General features: G+C 34.9%; 2 protein-coding genes across 3 annotated transcripts; one reads left to right on the top strand and one right to left on the bottom strand.

Moving 5' to 3' along the window:
• The first annotated feature begins 524 nt into the window (after nucleotides 1-524).
• Nucleotides 525-8,655, top strand: LOC136849987 (uncharacterized). Of its 2 annotated transcripts, none has more exons than XM_067123532.1 (5): nucleotides 525-776; nucleotides 1,851-1,961; nucleotides 2,754-2,883; nucleotides 6,050-6,277; nucleotides 7,023-8,655. In XM_067123532.1, the coding sequence occupies exons 2-5, from the start codon at nucleotides 1,873-1,875 to the stop codon at nucleotides 7,224-7,226; spliced, it is 651 nt and encodes a 216-aa protein (XP_066979633.1). In that variant the 5' UTR covers nucleotides 525-776; nucleotides 1,851-1,872; the 3' UTR covers nucleotides 7,227-8,655. The 2 variants fall into 2 exon arrangements, with proteins under 2 accessions (XP_066979633.1, XP_066979632.1); XM_067123531.1 differs by having other exon boundaries at nucleotides 527-655.
• On the bottom strand, nucleotides 7,995-22,440 carry LOC136849984 (PCNA-interacting partner-like). Its single transcript, XM_067123528.1, has 12 exons — nucleotides 22,319-22,440; nucleotides 20,869-21,034; nucleotides 20,456-20,652; nucleotides 20,105-20,271; nucleotides 19,641-19,794; nucleotides 18,733-19,245; nucleotides 18,446-18,600; nucleotides 17,992-18,208; nucleotides 12,760-12,902; nucleotides 11,159-11,272; nucleotides 10,422-10,596; nucleotides 7,995-9,570 (listed from the first exon to the last, which is right to left on the bottom strand). Exons 2-12 carry the CDS (start codon nucleotides 21,026-21,028, stop codon nucleotides 9,310-9,312), a joined length of 2,256 nt encoding a protein of 751 aa, XP_066979629.1. The 5' UTR covers nucleotides 21,029-21,034; nucleotides 22,319-22,440; the 3' UTR covers nucleotides 7,995-9,309.
• Between the last annotated feature and the right edge of the window lie 525 nt (nucleotides 22,441-22,965).

Raw genomic sequence — 22,965 nt, 5'->3', positions numbered from 1 at the left:
CATTTCAGTGAAAGAGCACTTATGCATCGTGCAGAGTATATAAAATTGGACTTTCGTGACCTACGATTGAAGTGTTTCTTATCTGACCCCTCATTCATATGGGCTTTCCCATAGCCATGTGTGAACTTGTACATTACAATGTGTATATTGACAACAATTTTATATCCATTCTGTTAAGGTGTTATGAAAGAAATTTATGTGAAGTGGAAAAAGGTTTCTTCTAGCAGCGAACTGAATTCCTTCTTTGTCTGATATTATAAATGTACCGAGTTCTGGTAAATTCTCACCAATATAATAATATTAACACCGAAGTAAAGAGAATTTGAGCACAGCAAACATTAATGTTGCGGCGGCGTTCAATGTGTCAAATTTAAACATTCTTGATATATTGCAAAGTAATTACTGAGGTTAAAGTCTTGAACCAGTTACCGGATTAAATTATTTGATTTATATTTTAAGAAATTTCTTTTTTATTATAGTAAGTCCGCATATTAATGGTGTACGAAAATATCTGACCTAAAGACTGACTCCTAAAAACAGCGTTCAATGTTTGAATTAGCGTCCTTCGGCGAAGCTCTGGCTTTGACTATTGAGTCTAAATGATTTAGCACTTTATCCAAGGCCTCGTTGCGTCACACCGTAATGATGATTTTACGTAAGTGCATAACCCCCGCACTATTTGAACAAAGACAACAGCTACTATAAAAGGAGAAGGCTCTGTAGCCGAGGTGTTCATTAGGCCTCACCCTTACGTAACTGCACTAAGCGCGTAGAAGGTTAGTCTTAGACCAGTTTACGGGTATTTTGTCTTATGTTCATCTTGGGTCTGTTTTAGCATTTATAGATATTGGTAGAACGTTTGGAAACATTCATTTAAAATATTTAGAACGTTTGGATAAATATTTGACCAAAAAGCATTGCTACTACTCCATGAAACAAGTTTTATTGTGGTAAAAAAGGGCAAGTTTTATTTTTTTCTTTTAGTGTTACTGATGGAGGTGGTGTTGTTTATTGTCGATCAGGGTGGCAACTGCCTTCTAACTAACTTTTCCACACCTATTTACCTTGGAATTTTTGATCGAGTGTAATTTCCATCCAACTCGTGATTTTACTTTCAGTATTGCTGATGAAGGAGGTGGTATTCCATTTGGCCGACAACAAACAGATTGTCAATCAAGTTTAGAAAAACCATTAGGTAAAATCAGATATAGAATTACCAATTAATGGTCGGGGACCCATGGTTGGAAATGAAATGTGGGGTTTTGGGTGGGGGAAATCGTTGGGAGAAAAACCGGACTGCCATGTTGTTGTTAGGCCATGGAATGGTTCCACACATGCACAAGCCATTGGGGAGCCATATGTTCAAGAAGGGAGTGGCTAAGGAAACCTATTATAAAAAGAACCATATTAACCTAACTTACCCTAACCTAAACTAACCTAGCAGGCCATGTTACTTTGCTGGGGGTTCTGCCTCCCAGTGAAAGAAACTCCACTTTTTACCAAAAGCTCCCCTATAACACTGCGAATGCATGACAGCATTCCAGGATAGCTAGCTTACAAAACCATCAGTTCTGATCTTAACTACAGGTTAATTACAGTCGACCTGAAAAAAATAACAATAAAATGTTACTAAGCAACCAAGATATTATAGGAAAAGTCAATTTCCAAGGTAATACCCAATGAGGAGAAACCCATAGTTCTACCTTTATTGCATATGTTTATTTGATTTTAAAATGTATTGTTCAGATTTCAATTGTATCTGTATTTCTCAAAGATAATTTTATTGATTTTTTTGTGTTGGCATGAATTTTATGTACAGAAAATTTTATGTACTGTATTCCCTTTTACAGCTAATCAACTAAAGAACGTGGAATGCATCATTTTACCATGTTCAGAGTAGCTGGTATTTTGCTTGGAGCCTCTATTGGCTTCAATATGGCTTGCATGTCTTCAGCTTCTAGGTAAGTTTAAAAGGAAATCACAGCTTGAAATATGTGTTACATGATTTGATTTCCATATAACTATAAGATTCACCTTTGAATCAAAAAAGAAGTATTTTATTGATAACTATATTTATGAGGTGGGCTGCAGCTTTCTGGAACTATTCTTTTGTACATGTGAGATCAAGGGTCTTTACATCCTGTAGACCTTGTATATTTCAAATTATTTATGCAAGGTGTACATGATTATTTATTTTTAAATGGACTTTGTCAGTACAATTCTTGTTTGCTTCACACACTCCTTAATGTTTTTGCTTCTTGTGTCACTTTCTGTGTACGGTCCTTGTCATTTGAGTAACAGGATTACTGTAGTAATCACAGATTTTTCACAAAATTCAGTTAAGACAGTGATATATCAATTAAAGTTGTAGTAGCACTACACAAGTTATAACTTTTTCTCCAAATTTATTTTGGACTTGGAAATGATTGTAAAGGGAATGAATGAAGGTTTTCAATCTTAATGCACTTATGTCACAGCTGCACTTTATACTAAAGTCCAAGCATTTATCATAATGCCCATAAAGTGTTCCAACCATCTGAAACAAATGAAAAATGTTCATAACAGCTTTATGAGAACATTTGATGAAACAGTGTTTTAACTTTGTTAATTACCTTTGACTAATTTAACAATTTGATTTTTGTAGTCAGAGTCAAACAGGGTATCTTACAATTAGTAATCAGATCCATTACATTACAATAATGCATATTTAAAATATGTCTGATATTCAGATGCTGTTATGTTTTTTTTATCAGTGTATCAGCACGTAAAGAAGCTCCTAAAATGATGTATGACTTCCGTAACATGGCCTCTTTAGATAACTGGAGGGAATCTTCAGACACTGTTAGGACACCAGGAATGTCAAAGGGTGCCTTTGTAATCCAGGTAACTAGTAATACAGTACAGTACTTTTAATTGACTAGAACTGTGTTCAGTATATTACTTTAAGATGTATGCCAGTACTGCAATGCAAAAGATGGACTACAAGACAAAGGGGTCCTCCCTAGGAAGAAAGTTTTTCCTGCATCTCTTATTTGCAGTTGTACAAGCCTGAATCACCTGATTCATACAGGATACTGTTTAGGTCCTTGAGTGTATTGAGATCAATTTTGGCAGTGATTGCTTAATATGATGGAACTTTTCTGCTTTGCCAGTTAGGAATGGTGCTTGAATATGGGTGATCATCATGATCCAGGTGTATTTTTGGCCATGTCCTTTGTAATCAGTCTTTTTAATAAGGTAAAAAAGGTGAGAAACCTGACAAATTAGCATGCACTTGACAGGTATTGTAAAGCTGAAAATAAAAGACTGTATGGAGATCTAAAATATTTAAATGGTTTGGGCTTCTAATAACGGGAGACAAGCAACCAAGTTTGGAAATGCCATGATGCCAGTCAGTGGCAAGGCCCAGAAGATCATGGAGAAAGGGGATGATTTGAGTATTTGAACCAGATGGTAATTCAGGCCAAAAGAACAAGTTAATAGGAACCATAGAGTGGTTATTAACCATGTTGTATTCCAGTACTGTAGATTTTTGTGTTTAAGTTTCCATGGGAAGTTTAATTATTCTGCATCATTTTTCAGTTGTCACAGGTAACATGTTAAGTACTGTATTGAGAAGTTTTTGATATCTGATTTAATTACAGTCTCCACTGGGAAAGTTTTCTCATACTGTATCACTGAGTTCTGATATGTAATATGTTAAGTAATGAGAACTGTTTGGCATCAGATTTAGTTAGATTTTGTTTGAATATATAGTACATTACCTGTGCTTCCCAGGTTTTTAATTATGTTTATTAATTTAGTGTCTGCAAGAACTTAACAACAGAAAAATCTTATGCTGAAAGTGTTGACAACCAGCATCTCACAACAGAGGAAATCTCCCATTTAAGGCAGGGTCCTTCCAATTGAGGCTCCCTTTCTTGCCATACTGTAGCAAGAGGTTTGGTCAGCAAAGGAAGTCTAGCAGAGGAGCAAGAACTTCCACAAAGTGTCCCGCCAGAGGAGGCAGGAGATGAGATCTTTCATAATCCCCCATTTAACAGCCTTTCTTTGGTGTGGATGTCTGCAGAAAACTACAGGCTTGGTAGGCCAGCAGGGCCAATCTCTGGGTGGTGAAAATCTAATATTATCTTCCTTTCCTGCAGACACACTATGCCCTCTTCCCACTGCAGGTAAAATTTGAGTCCTATGTTTGTGGGTTCAGGGCCTTGTATAAAGAGGTCCAGTCAATGCTGAAGAACAGAGTCATCAGAGAAGTTGACCCAGTGTTATTAGCCTTCTACAAACGACTAGTTGGGGCTCTGAAAACCTCAGGAGCTTGAGGACTAGTAATAGAGCTAACTTGCCTCAAGCTCATGAGTCATGTTCTTCAAGGTTGAGAGAGTGGACTTAGTGACAAGATCCATCAGAAGATGCACTAATCTTAGCTTTTGCCAATATCATGGATGTGTTTTACCATATCCCTGATTAATCTGGCCTCCAGGAAATGCCTACACCTCATCTGGTTGGACAAGATGTACCTATTCAAGGTCTTATGCTTTATGCTGGTGACAGTGACCACAGGTCTTCATGCAAGTATTGGTTCCAGCAGTAGCCTGGGTTCAAAGGACAAGTATTTGCCTTCATTGCTGCTTGAACAATTGGCTCACCTTACCCCTGTCCTAAGTCTCCAAATCAACCTGACAGGAGTTAGATTTGACCTCTTCCACCAAGATAATGAATCTGGGTATGGCCATCAGTACCTTAGAGGGGAGGTTCAAAGTCCGTCCTCCAGCCATCTGCAAAGGACTCAACTCTGATTTCAAGGAAGTGGTGTGTGTGGCTAGGGAAAAGATGAAGCCCAGTCCTGGCAGTAGCAATAGAGATGCCAATTATGTTAAGAGAAACAGAATATAATATAAGGGATATCTTTAGTTCTGGGGACTCCAGAGTTCATGATTTACTAGTTTTCAGTTTTGGAATGATAGGATTTGGATGAACATTTCTTAGTATTATCATGGAAGTTTTAGCTAATCAGTTTCAGAGAGTGGTTATTGATGGACACTATGGTGAATGTTGAATTTTAATCACTGATGTTCATAGGGTAGTTTGCATTGTATACACACACTGGTATGTGGTTTGGCCTAGAAGATAAGTTGCTTGCTTGTCATTCCAGTTTCCTGTTGTAGACCATTAGTTGAAGGTACTCCTGGCAGAGATTTAGCTAAAATTAGTGCATGATGCAAAGCATGGGGATGAAGTTTAATATGACCAAAACTTAAAGTATGATTATTAGCAAAACTTGGAATTTAGGTCCCCCATTCAGATCTTTTCATTTTCAGCATTTCTTTAACAACATGCAGCTCATTTGAAAGTCTATTTTTTTTTTTTTTTTCAGGAAAATTCAATTCTGAGAAACTGAATTGTCTGGCTTATCTGTTCTTCCTTTATTCTGATGTAACTTAAAAATTGTTCCCTGGTTTGGTCTTTGGCTGATGAGTCACATCTTAAATTGTTGGATAAAACCACCACCACTGAGTTTCCAGATCTTAGTACAGTATTTACCTCTGGCAGTCATTCATTTAGCTCCGTGCACAGATTTTATCATGAGGATTTCAGTATCACAGTTTAATGCAATGATTTTCTTAGTCAAGTACTGTAGTTGAATTGCTGTAGCCTAAAGACGTTCAAATTGCAAATACAGTATATTTTGCTTTAGCAAGCTCATATGGATATCATTTGTTTTCTTTTGTTGTTTCATTTATATAGTTTTTCCTAACTTTATTTTTTATCTGTGTAGTACTGGGTTGCTTTCCTTATTGGAGTCTCTGGGTTTGCAGCATCCTGCAACTAGGGTTGCAACTTTGCAGGTAAAAATGTCGTGCTTCAATGTATTTTTATAGTATGTTGATCAATTTTTCAAATGTATAAATGTCAGCATGTCACATTTCCCGCTGTTTTGTACAGTATTTGACCACATGTTGGAAGTACAAGATTATGCCTTTTGTGTAGCTGCTGAAATTTGGAAAATACATAAATGATGAAAAATTACTGTACTTTCTTTTTACAGAAATCTCAGCTCTTCCAGAGAGCTGTGCTTTTCTCTATGCTGAATCCACAGCCAAATGGTGCTGGATTCGTAGGGTTTGCTACAGATGATGGCTGGGACTTGAGTCATTATTCTGGGATAGAATTAAAAGTTCGTGCCCAGGGTGAAAACTTCCATTATAAGGTCAACTTCAGACACAAAGGACAGCGAGAGGGTGATGGATCACCATCTTATGAAGCCCATTATGAGGTAAGAAAGTGTTCTGGTCAAGTAGTTTCAAAATAGTTTACCTTATCCTGTTATAAAGCTTGTGAATAAAACATTTTCAATCTTTACTTTTCTGTATGTATTATCTGCATGAGAATTTCTGTGGTAGCTCATCCTTAAAATCCTGCTTGTCTGGGTTTAAGTTGTGGGGTATACTTAAAGTTTTAATTGCAGTAGTCCTCATTTATATATTACTTGAGTGAACGTTTATGTATTACTTGTTCACTCTTTAGTTGTCTTGCTCTCAGTGCTGCTTACTAGATCCCTTGAGGTGGCTTAGAAAGAAATGAAAACGCTTCACTTATTTCCTGCCTGTTGTGGTACTTGATGTTATCTAGAAGACCTATTAGGACATGAAAGTAGGATGCTTTGCTCAACACCCATTGTTAATAATATCATTATTATTAAGTGTTCCTGTACACACAGGAAGAGTAACTTCCCAAGCTTTGAAAGTAACTTGTCATTGAAGGAAGATTGAATTTTGTATTGTGTGGTACTGAGAGTCCACCTGACTACTTACCAGGTATAATTACCTTGAATGACTTTCTATCAGGAGAGCCATGCCCAACCCTCATTTTCTCAGTTGCTCACAGCTCCTCAAATATTATGCATTATATATTTTTTTTGACCTGGTTATGAATTTCAAACCATATGAATTTTATAACCCTATATAAAAAAAAATTTAATGTCACTCATGTGGCTGACAGTTGTTCTCTGTCATTTTCAGGTACCAAAGAATGAGTGGACAGTGATTACAATTCCATTTACTGAGTTCAAGCCTTACTTCAGAGGAGCTCCTCTGCCTGATGAAGACCCCCTGGATACATCTGACATAACTTCAGTCATATTGCAGATTACAGGTGGTGTTTACGAAACGTACAAACAACGTGGTGCATCGTCACTTGAAATTGACTATATACAAGCAGTGTGAGTGCATTTTGCTTTCTTAATTCAGTATTAACTGACATGATCTTTTGCTGTTTTAAATGGGAAGGGAAGATGTGTCTTGTCAAGTATTTAATGAGTATAGTACTGTAATCAAGGTTGTGAATAATGTTTTTTTGACAGTACTTTGTGTGGTGAAGTAAAGTATTGAATTTTATTAAAATAAAAAATTCAGGTAGTGGACACAATTTCATTGCAAGGAGAAATGGTTGTGAGTTTTCCAGATATGTTTAGTGTAGTTTTTTTTTTTGTAGACTACGTCAACAATTGTGCAAACACACCTTACACTATTAACAAGAACTTTATTAATCATTATTTTAAGACTGAAGCTTAATATGCAAGTGCCTTGATAGATCAGGCCACACACAACTTTTAAAGTTGGGGAGAAATAGGATTTCAAATGGTTGTATTCTTTTTATATTTAAAATCTTAAGGTAGCAAAAAGGAAACTGGGTCATTAGCTGAGTACATAAAATAATGGCTGATGTTAAATTGTACTTGTGTACAGCATTGAGAATGGCATTAAAAATTACCAGTCACACCCATTACCAACATGGTGTGTATATCTGCTGCTTAAACAACTTCCAGCTGTGTGTTTTAGTCTCAGCAGTATTTTCATCTAATCTTGTTGGTACAATTATTTTGCCGGTGGGTAATCCATGAAATATATTTAAATTTTGGATCTAGATTGTTTTAACAGAGAACTCATCATAAATGAGTGGTGTTAGTAGTACTGTACATGAAACTTGGTATCTTGAGTTGTAATTCATTTTATTATTAAAGTCACACCTTTGAATACAAGATGACATATTTCAAGTAACATCAGGTAAACCTGTCTTATTGTTATCATAAACAATTTTACATCGGTACTAATTTTCTTTATGGAGTTACACATACAGCTTATTAATAAATCCATCAGAAAACCTTTACTTGGATATTAATCACACCATACACACATGGAAAGCATATGTCAACCTACATCAGCAGTAAACAAGGAGAGTTTACTTTTACTTATAAATATTTTACATATTAAAATCTTTAAAATGCTGAGGTGTTGTGGGGAAAAATATGTAATGGAAACAGTAATGTCTTGAAAATTTAATGAATATTTCCACCTAATGCATACTGACCTCTGATTAGGATTTAAAATGCCATGAAATTGTATTTTAGTTCTTTTAATAAGTTTTGCCACTTAGTTTCTATCTCCAGTGATTTTTAAAAAGTTTTCCTATTAGTCTGTAATATTAAAACATTTTTCTGAAATTTGTAATACACCTGTATAACCCATCTTTTTATGGTTTTGAAAATGTTAATGTTGATAGTTTTATCAAAGGCCACTAATAATTTTAAGAGTATCATTACATTTCAACTGTTATGCAATGAAAAATTCAAAAAAAAAAAAAAAGTTTCACAGACTTTATTATATTATTTTCCTCCCATTGTAGTGTAATAAGCAGTTTACCTTGGATGTTAACCCAGGGATTAAGTGTTATCTTGAAGAGTCACATCTACACATTCTGAGTAATAAGAAACCACAGAGTAGATTCCAAGTTCTAAACTGAACAAAACCATGCCTTTAGCAATCTGTTCATGAGCACAATCCTCCATATATATAATTTTTACAAACTCGCTTCCATTTGGTTTAGTGTCAAAAATCTAAGTTCAAATGAAGTCTTAAAAATATCCAAGTTCAAACGAAGTCAAGTACTTGAAACTACTTCCCTTCATTATTATGTACTATAGTTATGAACCATTATCTTTTCATTGCATATGATTTACTGTACAGTATCTTACATGAGTAGTCATATTTAAAAACCACTGTAAATCCTTTATATGTTAAACAGCTAAAAGAGCAAACATGAAAGACTCGATATGTTTACAGACACCTCTGTAGTATTTATTAAAACTATATTGACATTATCTTTGGCATAATCTTCCTCCATTTTAGTTCTATATATTACTATATGATTCTAGCAACCAACCCATAATTAAAAAAAACTTAGTGGCATATGTACAAAGCTAATGATCTTTGCTGTCATCGTGACTAGTTCATAAGTTGGATGAAACACTTAAACCTTAAAGAAAGAGGTTATGGGCTTCTGCCCTTTTGGGACAGGAAGGGCTTTACTTTTCTTCTTCACTGGGGATTTCTTTACGGTCCCTGACGTTTTTGACTTCTTAATATTTGCTTCTGATGCAGCTATATTGGAAATATCAGTCAAGAGAGATCGCTTACTTTTCTTCTCATCTGGTTTTGATTTTGATCCCTTACTCGGCTTAGAAGCCTTCTCCTTCAAAAGTAGCGATTCAGCTTCTTTTCGTCTTTCCTCCTGTTAAAAAAAAGGGGGAATGTCATTGCTGTTTAAATGTTGTAGAAAAAAAAAATAACTTCTGAATACTAAAATTCCTCTCCAAGTGTAGCTTTCCATTCTGCAAAATTAAAAACTACAAGACAAATGATTCAACTGAATGTAGTAGGTGGTTTGTTTACATGGGCCAGTATGGATTAGGCATGAGAGAGTCCACTGCTGATTTTAATGTTGCTTTAAAAGAACATTAATTTGTGGGCATACAACATTTAGAAACTGTTATTTAATGAAAATGTCTAAAGCTGAATTTGGTCAGGGATCTTACAGTAAAGGTATCGCACATATTAATAATAACTTCCATAACTTTGCTTGAAAATGCTACACATTAAAATATATAAAAAAAGCATTGTCATTAAGACCAATATTTCAACCGTTATTTCTTACTGACAGGCAAACAGGTGTTAATTATTAGTAAATCCAGGCTAATAAGTGTTAATTATTAGTGAACGTGGGCAAATAAGTTTTAATTATTAGTAAATGCAGGCAAGTAAGTGTTGTTAGTAAATGCAGGCTAATAAGTGTTAATTGTTAGTAAATGCAGACTGATATGTTAATTGTTAGTAAATGCAGGCAAATAAGTGTTATTAGTAAATGCAGGCTAATATGTTAATTATTAGTAAATGCAGATAAGTAAGTGCAAGCAAATAAGTGTTAATTTTTGGTAAATGCAGGCTAATAATTGTTAATTATAAGTAAATGCAGGCAAATAAGCATTAATTATTAGTACTAATAAGTTAATTGTTAGTACAATGTGGGAAAATACCCATGATTGCTTAAAACTGTATTCTGGGTAATAAGTGTCCAGTTTTTACCTCATCCTGGGATACAGCTTCCACAATCTCTCTCCAGTTTTGGCTACTTTTGCTTGTTTTGCCAACAGCCCTTAATGTGGGCCCAACTATAGGTGATAAAGTAGTGTCTAGACTTACATCGCCTTTATGTACAGGCGAAAGATCATCTGGTGCCCATGAACACCCAGACTTGAACCTGTAAAGAAAACAAACCTTGATATATAATGAAAAATATACAATTTACATATACAAGCCTTTGGCATTTGATTGTATTATAATTACTTTCATTTCATCAACGTTTCTATGTCTGTTCAATCAAAAGAAGTGTCCCCTTCTGGCATCTGGGGTAAAATGGTCTCAGTTGATAAAAGGCTGCAGTTGAAGTGTTCACTGATTATTCCTATACAGTCTATCTCCTTCAAGGCAGGAGCTACCACCAAGTATTTGTAATCATTTGTATGCACAAGAATTCCATAATTTTATCTGTGCTCTGGTGCTAGTTTCAAAGGTCTGAACATATTAAAATAGTTTAATAGTCTTTTATCAGTCCTCTGGTGCTACCTTCAGTGGACTGAACATATTAAAAATAGCATTAAAAAAGAATAACACAAGAAAAGTTTTACACAAAATAATTTCCTGGAAACTTTTGCAGCAATGATCATCAGTATTAATCTATAAATGATAACCAATGAAGGTTTTATAACAAGAGTAAGGCTTCTGGTAAAAATAATTTCATAATAAAAAATGCAAGAACCTACTTTGGTGCATTGTTAGTTTTTGGCGTTTGCCCTTTACAAGCCATCAGCCGCATTCTCAAGCTGCTATCGTAGTCGTCATCTCCATTTGAAGCTGCACTTCCTTCAACAGGGGAACTAGAAAATGTGAGAGCATTACAAACTGGTATGCTCAGATATTTTAGAAAAAAGCTAATTATCCAGTTGTAATCATTTAAAAAGGTTTAACTAACTATAATGTGTACATGGAAGAAATATATATAATATTACTAAAGCAATAAAGTTATTCATGCATCTTCAAAAAGGGGGATACATAATATTAATTACTGAAAAAGAAAATCAAAGCTGTATACTATTTATAAAGTGTTCCCTGAACAAGGCAACCATAAAATAGGCAGGTTGTAAAAACTGACAAAATTATAGCTGACAAATTTTTCAGGTGGCTAACATCCATGATGCACTTTCTTATTAGCAATTTCTAAATGATGTAGGAAGAGAACCTCAGAGTACTGACCATCTTAAAATTACAGTACTTGTAGAGTTTAAGTAAGCAAACTTTATTGGGACAGTTAAGTAGCAGCATTGGCAGGTATAAATGTTTTCTAACCCCAAAGGAGAGTATATAAAACAAAAGACCCCAAACAGTATATAAAACAAAGAACCCCAAACAGCATATATAAAACAAACCCCAAAAGAGTATACATTATAGAATAAAAATACAGGAAATTGTGAAGTTACACAAAAAAGGCAGTCAAACTAATGTAAGAGAAATGTATATAGACTGATTTTTCTTATTCAAAATGCAGTCCCATGCTTCAAACACTATACAATTCTGCCTGTAACCCACATTTATGAAAACTGGAAAATTTCTGAGTTGGCCACAAACAATATTTACTCAAAAACCTGAATTACTAGTCATGAATCCTTGAAGAATTATATATCAAAATACTGCAACCATACTTTTTTTTTTTTCCTACAAATCTTCCCTCATACTGTCACAAAATGACTGTACTGTGCAAAAGGGCTTAAACATGCAATTCTTCCAAATAACACATCTACTTCTGAACTTGTTCTTGAAACAAATCACGTATACAAGAGTCAATCAAGGCAAGGAATTACACTACACATGTCAAAAAAATGATATTTTAAAGAACAGGTGTCAAGAGGACTTTGAAAAACAAAGTTTCATTAAAAATCAATAGAGAGAGAGAGAGAGCATTTCTACAATATAAAAACTATAGTGTGTATTTTCACATTGGGGATAGAATAATACACATGACACTATTTTGATCTTTTGATAAAAGCATTTTCTAACCTTGCAGCAACTGGAACAAGACAGATGGCAAATGATTAAAGATCTGAAAATTTTCCCTTGGTTTAACAAAGTGCAAAATGGCTATGCTTTCCCTCTTATGGACACATCATTCCAATAACCTCAAGACTTAAATTTACTGTAATATATTCCAATGATCCTTTAGGAACTCTAAATAAATGGTGGTAAGTAAATGAGAAAGATAATTAACCTTTTTTAAAAAAATTGGTAAGAATAGAAATAAAGGTTCCAAAAATGTCAGTAACAATAGCAATCACTTATCTTTGCAGTGATAAGAGTTGAACTCACATACCTAAAAAGTGACAAAACTGTTGGTATTCTGATGGGTGTGGTCGTTTTCTTTGAACTGTTGCACTGGGTAACGAAGTTTTCACTAAGAGAATCAACTTCTTCAGCTCCTCGGCTGCTAGCTTCATCACACAATGCAATAAGCAACTGAAAAGAGTACAGAAAATAAATCTAGTGCTTTCCATGATACATAAGTATTTATGCAGAGATATAAATAATCTTACATCTAAACCTAAAGAGCCACATCAGAAACTATGGAACATCACCCAAGAATAGAGCCATTAAAAGGAATTTGTTTAATCAGTAATCTCACAAACCTCTTCATGTCTGCCACAAGGCATACTCTGTTGCATTTCTATGGGTACTACCTTCAGCTACTACTGCATTTTGTTCAGCTGAAGAAGTGAGAGACTGTTCTCATGCAGTCTCAAGAATGCATCAGATCAACTTATTTCTTCACTGGAAATCAGCAACCCTTATACAGTACTGACTATACATTCAATTCATTTTCCTTCCTATCAAGCTTTGGAAATCTTGACACACTTTAATTTTCCCTAACATTTCCTACACTTCAAAAGGCAAGTCACACTTCCTTTGGGTCTTAGTAACAACTTTCCCTTCTCTCCTCTTCCTTTTCTTGTTTCTATCAGTTTGACTTGGACATGGGCAAAGCATGTTTTATGAAACTATTTATTTTCCTTCTGAAAAGTTCCCCAAGCACAATTTCCTGTTGCAGTTTGAGAAATAGATTAAATCATTTAATTTTCTCTTGTGTTTCAGAACCACCAACAGTATACATTAATTTCATAATTAAGTTTATTTTGAAGAAACATTTCCTAATTAAGTTTGTGAAATTTGTTTTTATTAACAGCATGTTAGTTTTGATTTTCTGAAAGGGTTTACATAATCTACCCAAACTGACCATGATTACATAACACGCTAGAATCATCAAGAATTGAAGCAACTGTATAAATGGCCCAGGAGCAGAGCAGAGAAAGCAGACAGGCAGAAGGCAGATGGAAAACCTGAAAAAACCTGTCTTCTTAAAGAATTTATTTTAGCTTGAGTAGGAACCAAGGAACTGTTTTGAAAAAAAAAAAAAAAAAAAAAAAAAAAAAAAAACCTTGTCAACAAGAGTTGAACTAAATCTATAAGTTACAACTGGCCAAGTGAAAATGATCATGTGCTGAATAGTGAATAAAATTTATCCTTTACCGCAACTCCAACTAAGAACCTTATTTCACTAAAAACCCCACTAACTAGGGCCTCATGCTGTATAACCTACACGCATCAAAATAAAGAACAATAAAACTGAAGCCCCTGTTTCATGGAAAATTAACACTGTAATTCACACCATGAGCTTGGGGTAAACTATGAACTTTATGAAGGGACGGTAATTTCTAGATCCATTTACATGGACTGTTCTTTCTCAACTCCTTAAAAGGCATATCTCAAGTCTTAACTTTTACATACATTTACTGCCAGCTTACATAGTTTCAGTATCTCATGCTCATTAAAACACACATGAAACTATTACTGTTGCTTCTGTTTAACCCTTTCCTGCCCAATTGACGGCATATTACGCAATAACCCCCTACCCCCTTCTTGTCTGACTGACGTAATTTTACGTAAAATTTACCGACATTTTTAAATGCGTGTGGTAGGGGTAAATTTTTTTTTTTTTCGTACAGTTGGTGGTTTCCATAGGCTAAAGCATACCTTGGACCATGTAACTTAGGCATCGATACGCCAGGCAAGCAGTCCCTATACTGCGCATGCACAATTCCCTGGCATAGTAAATTTCCCACAATGAAATCAGCTGATCCTACCCACGTTTCTCTCGATATCTTACATTTTTTTTTATAAAATGTAGGATTACATTATTGGAAACACTCTGTTTGGTATCCTCTATTTTCTATAAATTTTTTTAGTTCCTCTACTGTGCATGCGCAAATCCATGGCGAGTAAAATTCTCACAATGACATCAGCTGATCGCACTCCACGCAGGCCTGGCAGGCCACACTTCTGTCAGAGACCATGCGTGCAGGCTGGGTAAACACGCGTGTGGCTGTTTACATAAAGCGACGTCAATCGAGAACAGTTTCCAACATGCTTTCGCAAAGTTTTTGCGGTAAAACTAGCGGAAATTTGTTAGTGCATCACATAAGAGACGTCTGGATTTTAGGCAGGGCTCTGAATCTCATTTTCATTATCATATATATCGATATTTAGAGAATTTTGTTGGCTTTCTCATAAAAAATAATTCATTCACCCAACTGTTATAGCTTTTGAGCTACTTAACGATAATGTTGACAACGGTAACTTTTTTTTTTTCGTTTGAACAGCTTATAACGTCAAAATGAAACTGTTGCTCTTACCAAAGCCATTTTTCTTGACTCTCACTTTATTCCTCAACCTTTCCTCTACATTTTTGTATATTTACAAAGTGATTTCTATGAAAAAATCCGAGGTAGAGCTCTTCAAAAAAATGTCTAGCGATAATTCTCACCGTATGCCTGGCTGGCGCGCTCTGTTTCTTACCCACTTTTCTATCAATTTTTCACCAACTGGGCTGATTCGTTTTTCATTGTTTTATATGTCGATATTTAGAGACTTTCTTGGCTTTCTCATAAAAAATAATTCATTCGCCTAACTGTTATAGTTTTTGAGCTACGAACAATAATGTTGACAACGGTACTTTTTTTTTTTCGTTTCGATCAATTTATAACGTCAAAATGAAACTGTTGCCGTTACCAAAGCCATTTTTCTTGACTTTTCCTTTATTCTTCAACTTTTCCTCTACTTTTTCGTATATTTACAAAGTAATTTCTATGAAAAATAACCGAGATAGGGCTCTTCAAAAAAAAAAAAATTTTCTAGCGATAATTCTCACCATAGGCCGGGCAGAGCGTTCTGTTTCTCACCCTCTTTTCTATCAATTTTTTCACCAACTGGACTTATTCGTTTTCCTTTTTTTATATGTCAATATTTAGGAATTTTATTGGCTTTCTCATAAAAATTATTCATTCGCCTAACTGTTATAGCTTTTGAGCTACGAACGATAATGTTGACAACGGTAACTTTTTTTTTCGTTTCAATCAAATTATAACGTCAAAAGGAAACTGTTGCGGTACCAAAGCCATTTTTCTTGACTCTCACTTTATTCTACATCTTTTCCTCTACATTTTCGTATATTTACAAAGTAATTTCTATGACAAATAACCGAGATAGGGCTCTTCAAAAAAACTTTTTCTAGCGATAATTCTCACCATAGGCCGGGCAAATCGCTCTGTTTCTTACCCTCTTTTCTATAAATTGTTTCACCAACTGGACTTATTCGTTTTTCATTGTTTTATATCAATATTTAGAGAATTTTATTGGCTTTCTCATAAAAATAATCCATTCGCCTAACTGTTATAGCTTTTGAGCTACGAACGATAATGTTGACTACGGTAACATTTTTTTTCGTTTCAATCAATTTATAACGTCAAAATGAAACTGTTGCCGTTACCAAAGCCATTTTTCTTGACTCTCACTTTATTTTACATCTTTTCCTCTACATTTTCGTATATTTACAAAGTAATCTCTATGAAAAATAACCGAGATAGGGCTCTTCAAAAAAAACTTTTTCCTAGCGATAATTCTCACCATACGCCGGGCAAATCGCTCGGTTTCTTACCCTCTTTTCTATAAATTTTTTCACCAACTGGACTTATTCGTTTTTCATTGTTTTATATATCAATATTTAGAGGATTTTGTTGGCTTTCTCATAAAAATAATCCATTCGCCTAACTGTTATAGCTTTTGAGCTACTTAACGATAATGTTGACAACGGTAACATTTTTTCGTTTCAATCAATTTATAACGTCAAAATGAAACTGTTGCCGTTACCAAAGCCATTTTTCTTGACTCTCACATTATTCTTCAACTTTTCCTCTACATTTTTGTATATTTACAAAGTAATTTCTATGAAAAATAACCGAGATCGGGCTCTTCAAAAAATCTTTTTCTAGCGATAATTCTCACCATACGCCGGGCAGAGCGCTCTGTTTCTTGCCCTTTTTCTATCAATTTTTCACCAGCTGGACTTATTCGTTTTCCATTCTTTTATATGTCGATATTTAGAGAATTTTATTGGCTTTCTCATAATAAATAATTCATTCGCCTGACATTCATATTTTTGAGTTACGAAACGAAAATATGAAAATAAGTAAAGATTTTTTTTTCGTGAAATAACTCACATTTTTTTGTATTTAGAGGGCTGGGACTCTTATTCTGACTATTCCACCATAAAATATAAACATCTAGAAAAAAGGACAGCAAAATGAACGTTGTTGGCATAAAATTTCTATTTTTGCTGAATTTTCGAAATAATTATTTTTTCGCACTGTCGAAGCGCTCCCAGACACATCGGGGCTCATGTGCCCTCAGTGATGTGATAACTATGCAGATATGAAAGGGTTAAATGGATACATGATATGTACCAAATTTCAATACATGTATACACTACATGTACATTGATATTTTAAAGTACTCTATACAAAAAAATTATGTACAAGTAACTGGTCTCACAAAATTAATGTCTGCTTGATAGTTTCATAAATGCAAACTATACAAAAATTAAAGTACTGAAACAATACAAGATGTAAACTTAAACCTTCCAGCTGATAACTTAAAAAATTCCCTTATGTCTAATGTACACAAATTTTTTTTATAATGAAAATTAGCATCACTTCAGCTATTATTCCACACTCAGAAAGAGATTTTCTCTATCAAATCTGAGGCTTCTACAATGAGTTCCATTCAACCTTTAATGAGACTTTGTGAAACTGCTTACAATACAAGACATCAAAGTTTAACATGAAAATTAAACTGCTACATTTATGTCACTTCTCCATACATGACACTAAAAAACATTCTAAGTGATGTCAGCTGCTTGTTTTTATATAGTACAGTGTATATCCTTAATTTTGATTTCTAAACTGCTGCTCACTGCCATTCCAAGAGCATTAGTAAGTATCTAAATATCTACACAGTATTCCATCTCCACCTACAGCCAAGTCTTAAACTAGCAAGAATTTTCTACATACATGACAAATGTTGGGGATTTTGTCATTATACACTGGGGCAATTATATGGAACATAAAAATTTAGCCACCGTCATCTTTAGTAAAATGGCAATGCCTTTATATGATCCACTTAACTGGAATGTGCAATGCATACTGAGATCACCAACCTTCAAACATGGCCTTAATGCACCAGTTGTCTGCTGAAGCTTGGGCTTGTCACCTACATCCTTGGATTCTGCGTTATCATCTGGTTCTTGTGTAAGTCTACAAAATGCAGAGTACAGGATTTCCCAAACTTTCTCGATGCAAGCAGCCTTCAAAGCACGGCCTCTTATTCTCAACAACCCATTCTTAATTAAAGACAAGACTCTAACAGCTCCTTTTCTGAAATAAATATTTAAACCATTTCTAAATTAAATGCCTTCTTAGTCATTAAACTATAAAAACAACAATAATAATAATTATAACAATAATAATGGCATCATACATAACAGTCCTTTAAGTAATTATTTTTAAGCTCACTAACCATCAATAAATGAAGCATAACTTACATTACAAACATGACAATAAACACAAGTTAGGATAAATTTTACTACCTCATACATTTAACTTATCTCTCACCTTGGATTAGGTTCTTCTTCAACAATATTCTGGAGTTTCATAATAGAGTCAACAAATTCTCCTAAAGGCTTTGAATGAAGTAAAAGAGGGCAGTCTGGGTCAGCTTGATACCCCTTTCCACCAAGGCGAAGACGCATGATGAATGATAAAATGGTCTGTGAAACAAGATCTTGTTAACAGTGGGTTAACAGAATCTGTAAAAGAATTGCTCTATATCATAATATTTTATCCCAAAAATATCAAATAAAAACATTATCAGTAAGTGATCACTACAACTAATTTCTTACCTGATATATAGGCATATTTTTTTTCTGAGCCTCCTCTTTGATGTCATGAAATCCTTGTTGAGTGATTTCTCTCCCTGGCATGCTGCACAAAGTAGCTATAGCAAGCTCGTCCCTAGTGTTTACCAGTAACCTTATGTGAGCCAAAATTAGATGCTCAACATACAGTTCTGAATCACTGAAGTCAGCAGAGCCTGAACTTCTTGGGAGCTCTTCTATGTATTCATCAAGACCAGATTCTAAATGCTCTATTTCAATGGAGAATGGAGACTCTCTAGAGGGAACTGATGGGACACAATTACCAACAGTTTCATCATCTTTGGAATCAGCCACCGACATTTGTGATGTATTCATGGCATCTTCACCAATACCAGACATGTCAAAGTCACACAGAGATTTCCCATCAACCAAAGACTCTACTACAACAACTTTTATAGGCTGAGCTTTAATTAAGAGCAACTTTAAAAGTTCTCTCTCCATTGCTAGCATCTGATCTACCCCTTCAAGAATGAAAACCTGCAACAAAAAATATCAAAATGCATTAAGACAACTTTTTGTTACACTACAGGAGAAAGAAAAGCTCAACTGTTCGGTGCTAAGAAGGGAAGTATTTAAGAAATACTTTAAGATGATATAACCAGGAGATTTATTGGTTTATCAGTGCACTTTGATAGTTCCAAAAAACAATTTAATAAGCGTGGTTACTATTAATCATACTACAGACAAATAAGAAAATGTAATGAAAGATAAATAAAATTAGAGTAGCAATATAGTCATGTCAACAACAAATGTTTAAAAGCCATAATTTCGCACAACCAGATGACTGACTTGAACAGCCATTTTGTAGGCACACTTCTAACGAGATACTTTTCAACACAGGAAACTTTTGTGCCTTTTGGGTTATTCCTAACCTTGGAACCTATATGCTCAGTGATGTCATTTTCTTCTTTTAGCCACTTCTTAAGGGCACTGAAGATGAAAAAGTGATCAATAAACCCAGATGACTTGATAAATTCTTGATAGTCGCGAACAATTTCTTGCATTTCTCTTACTACAGGGTCATGACTGTTAAGGAAAAGAAAAGCGTCATAAATTATTAGGCCACGTAAAATGAGAACTAAAGTACAGTATATTAGATTTTACATAAAAGGATACAAAGGGGTACAACAAGCAATATAATACTGTATAAGAAATAAGGAGAGACACACTTTACATGTTATTTTGATGCCCTAAGGGTTCTGCATACATAAAATTTTGAGGATCTTAAATGTTCTGCTTATTACTACCTAAGAAAAAGCATAGATTTGGTTCAGTCAAAATTTAAGGGATTAAAGAACAAAGGAAATACTTCAGTAATATTAAAAATTACACCTGCCTTTTCCTCCTAGAGCTGGGGAGATTTAGACAACAGTCGTCATCATCATTATTTTCATCATCCACTGAAAGCAGCTTGGAAGCATCGTCTAAAGTAACAGTTTCTCGATACAGTTCATTCCACACGTCTAGAACATCACTGACAGGTGCAGAAAACTCACCTGATTTCTGTAAAAGGATTACAGCAATTAAAAGGAGAAAAATCATCAAGGAACTACTTAAATTATATCTACTTTAGAACTAACATGACATAATTAATGCTATATGAATTTAGTGTGCAGCAGAATACTGTACAGTCTAGTACTTCTTTTATTCATACTCATAAAAAACAAAAATATATATTATCACAGACCTTCTTATTGATTCTTGCCAGGCACAACTGTATTGCTTGATATTGGTCACGAAGAGGTAAAAGGGTGCACCGTTCGGAAGGCAAGAGATTTAACTTACGGCAGAGCCCCATGGCAAAGTAAGTTGGACTAACCACCTGGCCAACTGCTGTCCATCCACAGTGACCAAGATAAACAGTTTCTGGAGAGGGGCAGTCAGCTGTGAATGAATCATCAATAAATGATCAATAACGAACTTTTCACACACTTTGTACTTATGCCTATTGGATATTTAGATAGCTACAGTCTTATAGGAGGTAAGTATTTCAATTTTAATTTCATGACTACAAAAAATGTCCAGGATGAGTAATTAAAATACTTCCATAGGAAGAAAAACACAACTATTGCTTGCAGCCCATCATGCAAACTGACAAACCTTTTCCTTCTGTGACCACATCTTGAACTTTTTTGTAGACGATCTCTTTGTGGGTTGCTTTGTCAAGAGCCTGCACAAAGAAGACCTTTGACCTAAACATTTCATTAGGTCTTACTGGTGATCCAGTACTCCTGTCAGAATTGATCTCTTGACTGCTCATGTTTGCCTGAAGAGGGGAGACCAACAATTTTAACCTAAGTGGTGTTAAACAAGGAATGTCTGGTTCCTACTATGTGAAAAACATTAAAAGAGTAATAGAATTATTATTGAAGGTCAATTACACATACTTCTAGGTAAAATGTTGAGTTCAAATTATGATTGGGTAAAGCTACAAGGTAACTTCGCATGGACTATTACCTTGGAAATTTATTTTTCCTATACTTTTTGTGTTGCTAAAGAAGGTGGTCGTGTTGTTTATTGTAGGTCAATTATTATTAACCTCATAACTACCCAACATGATTGGGGACCCTTTGGGAACGCAGGATTTTGGGTGGGGGAACTCGTTGGGAGAAAGACCAAAAGCTCCCCTATAACACTGCATGCACAATAGCATTCCAGGATGGCCAGCAGACAAAAACATAACAGTTCTGATGTTAATTACAGTCGACAGACAAAAAATAAAGGTAAATTGTTAATAACGAACCAAAATAGGCTACTATAAGAAGTCAATTTCCAAGGTAAGACCTGACGCGGAGCAACCCCACAGTTCTACCTACAATCCAATCTCATGCCCAAATCTTGACTGAGTGGCCAACCTTAGGCTACTCGACAACCTGCAGACTGAAAATTAATACTATTAAGCCAGAATGCTATACTATACAGGCCTAACCCCACTTACCAAGTCCAAGCCTAACCTTTACACATGCTTTCAGGCTGGACCTGTAGTAATGACGTTTTTGATGTGGCCTAAGAAGTCGCAGGCTGTTAGCCTAACCCAATCTGGCAAAGTTCAGTCTAGGGGTGGACCAAGCTAGTATATAACGAACCTTCCCTCGGTCAAAACTTTGGGCAATTAGCCCTAAGATATTTCAAACTATTCTTGAAGGTGCAATACATCGTTTTTTTAATTCCTTTCCAAAAAATCTCGTTATCCCGCTTGAGTCCCCATATATAATTAATATAAATATGGAGCTGAAGAGACGCAAAAATACCTTACGCCTCCGGTAGAGTATGCTAGTCGATAATAACTAGGCTAACTTATCTAAGCAATTAGGCTAGACCTGTACATCATAAATGCGTGAGGTGCCCAAAAAATGCCCCTTCTTGCGCTGCTACCCACATATGGCACACGCTTAGGCTCAAGATAACCTAATTCATTCAATTCGAGCCATCTTTCGCTAGCGAGCTACGCCTAAACTCTTCCACTCCGTATTTCATATCATTTTTAACTGGATTACTTTTCATTTAACAAAATTATCTATGAAATATTCACAGGCTTCTATGTACTTACTGTCTTCAAAGTGGTAACGGTGGCTATGGACAAAAGACCCAGTCAGATGCAGCGGACGGAGGTCAGTGATACCCTGAGACTTTTAAATTTTGACATTTCAAAGTTTAAAAGGCGCGAAAAACAAAAGAGCAGCGCTTACATGAGGAGCGACTGAAATAAATAGATAGCAACCCCAATGACAAAATTTTCAATCAAAATTCTCATATGCATTCAGTTATCTATATATGCTTCGAGGACATAATTTTCCACGGGGACAGTTATAATTAAAGTTGATAGCTGCATTGAGGTTAGTCATTTGTGGTCATTTTTTCTTGGTTTAATGATGTATGTGGCAGGGCTTAATTTTTTTTTTTTTTAGATAATTAAAGATCTTTTCTCAAGACTATTTAGACAAGGAACTCGACATCATTCATAAACAATTAACCAAATTTCTCTACCCTAAGCACGTTATCGAAACGGCCATCACATAACCGATAAAATATATTTTCGAAATCATGAAAATAACAACTAAATGGATTTTAAAAACCAAAATTGTTATAATACAGAGGAGATAATCGAACCTGAAGAGCTTTTCTTCTTTTCTTATCAAAGAGCCATAAAACGTGCTCTTAAATTAATATTTATTGGTCTGAACATAGGCGGCTTAT

The sequence above is a fragment of the Macrobrachium rosenbergii genome, chromosome 21, assembly GCF_040412425.1.
Source record: "Macrobrachium rosenbergii isolate ZJJX-2024 chromosome 21, ASM4041242v1, whole genome shotgun sequence".
NCBI lineage: Eukaryota > Metazoa > Arthropoda > Malacostraca > Decapoda > Palaemonidae > Macrobrachium > Macrobrachium rosenbergii.
The sequence above is the reverse complement of the archived record's forward strand: the minus strand, read 5'-3'. Positions and strand labels throughout refer to the sequence as shown.

Bases quoted from the DNA above. Each gene is read 5' to 3' on its own strand.
- LOC136849987 (XM_067123532.1), top strand. From the start codon at position 1,873: ATGCATCATTTTACCATGTTCAGAGTAGCTGGTATTTTGCTTGGAGCC. The intron at 1,962-2,753 runs GTAAGTTTAAAA...TTTTTTTATCAG, and splicing joins TGCATGTCTTCAGCTTCTAG to TGTATCAGCACGTAAAGAAG. The intron at 2,884-6,049 runs GTAACTAGTAAT...TTCTTTTTACAG, and splicing joins AGGGTGCCTTTGTAATCCAG to AAATCTCAGCTCTTCCAGAG.
- LOC136849984 (XM_067123528.1), bottom strand. From the start codon at position 21,028: ATGAGCAGTCAAGAGATCAATTCTGACAGGAGTACTGGATCACCAGTA. The intron at 19,795-20,104 runs GCAGGTGTAATT...TTTCCTTAACAG, and splicing joins CCCAGCTCTAGGAGGAAAAG to TCATGACCCTGTAGTAAGAG. The intron at 9,571-10,421 runs GTAAAAACTGGA...TTTTTTTAACAG, and splicing joins AAGCTGTATCCCAGGATGAG to GAGGAAAGACGAAAAGAAGC.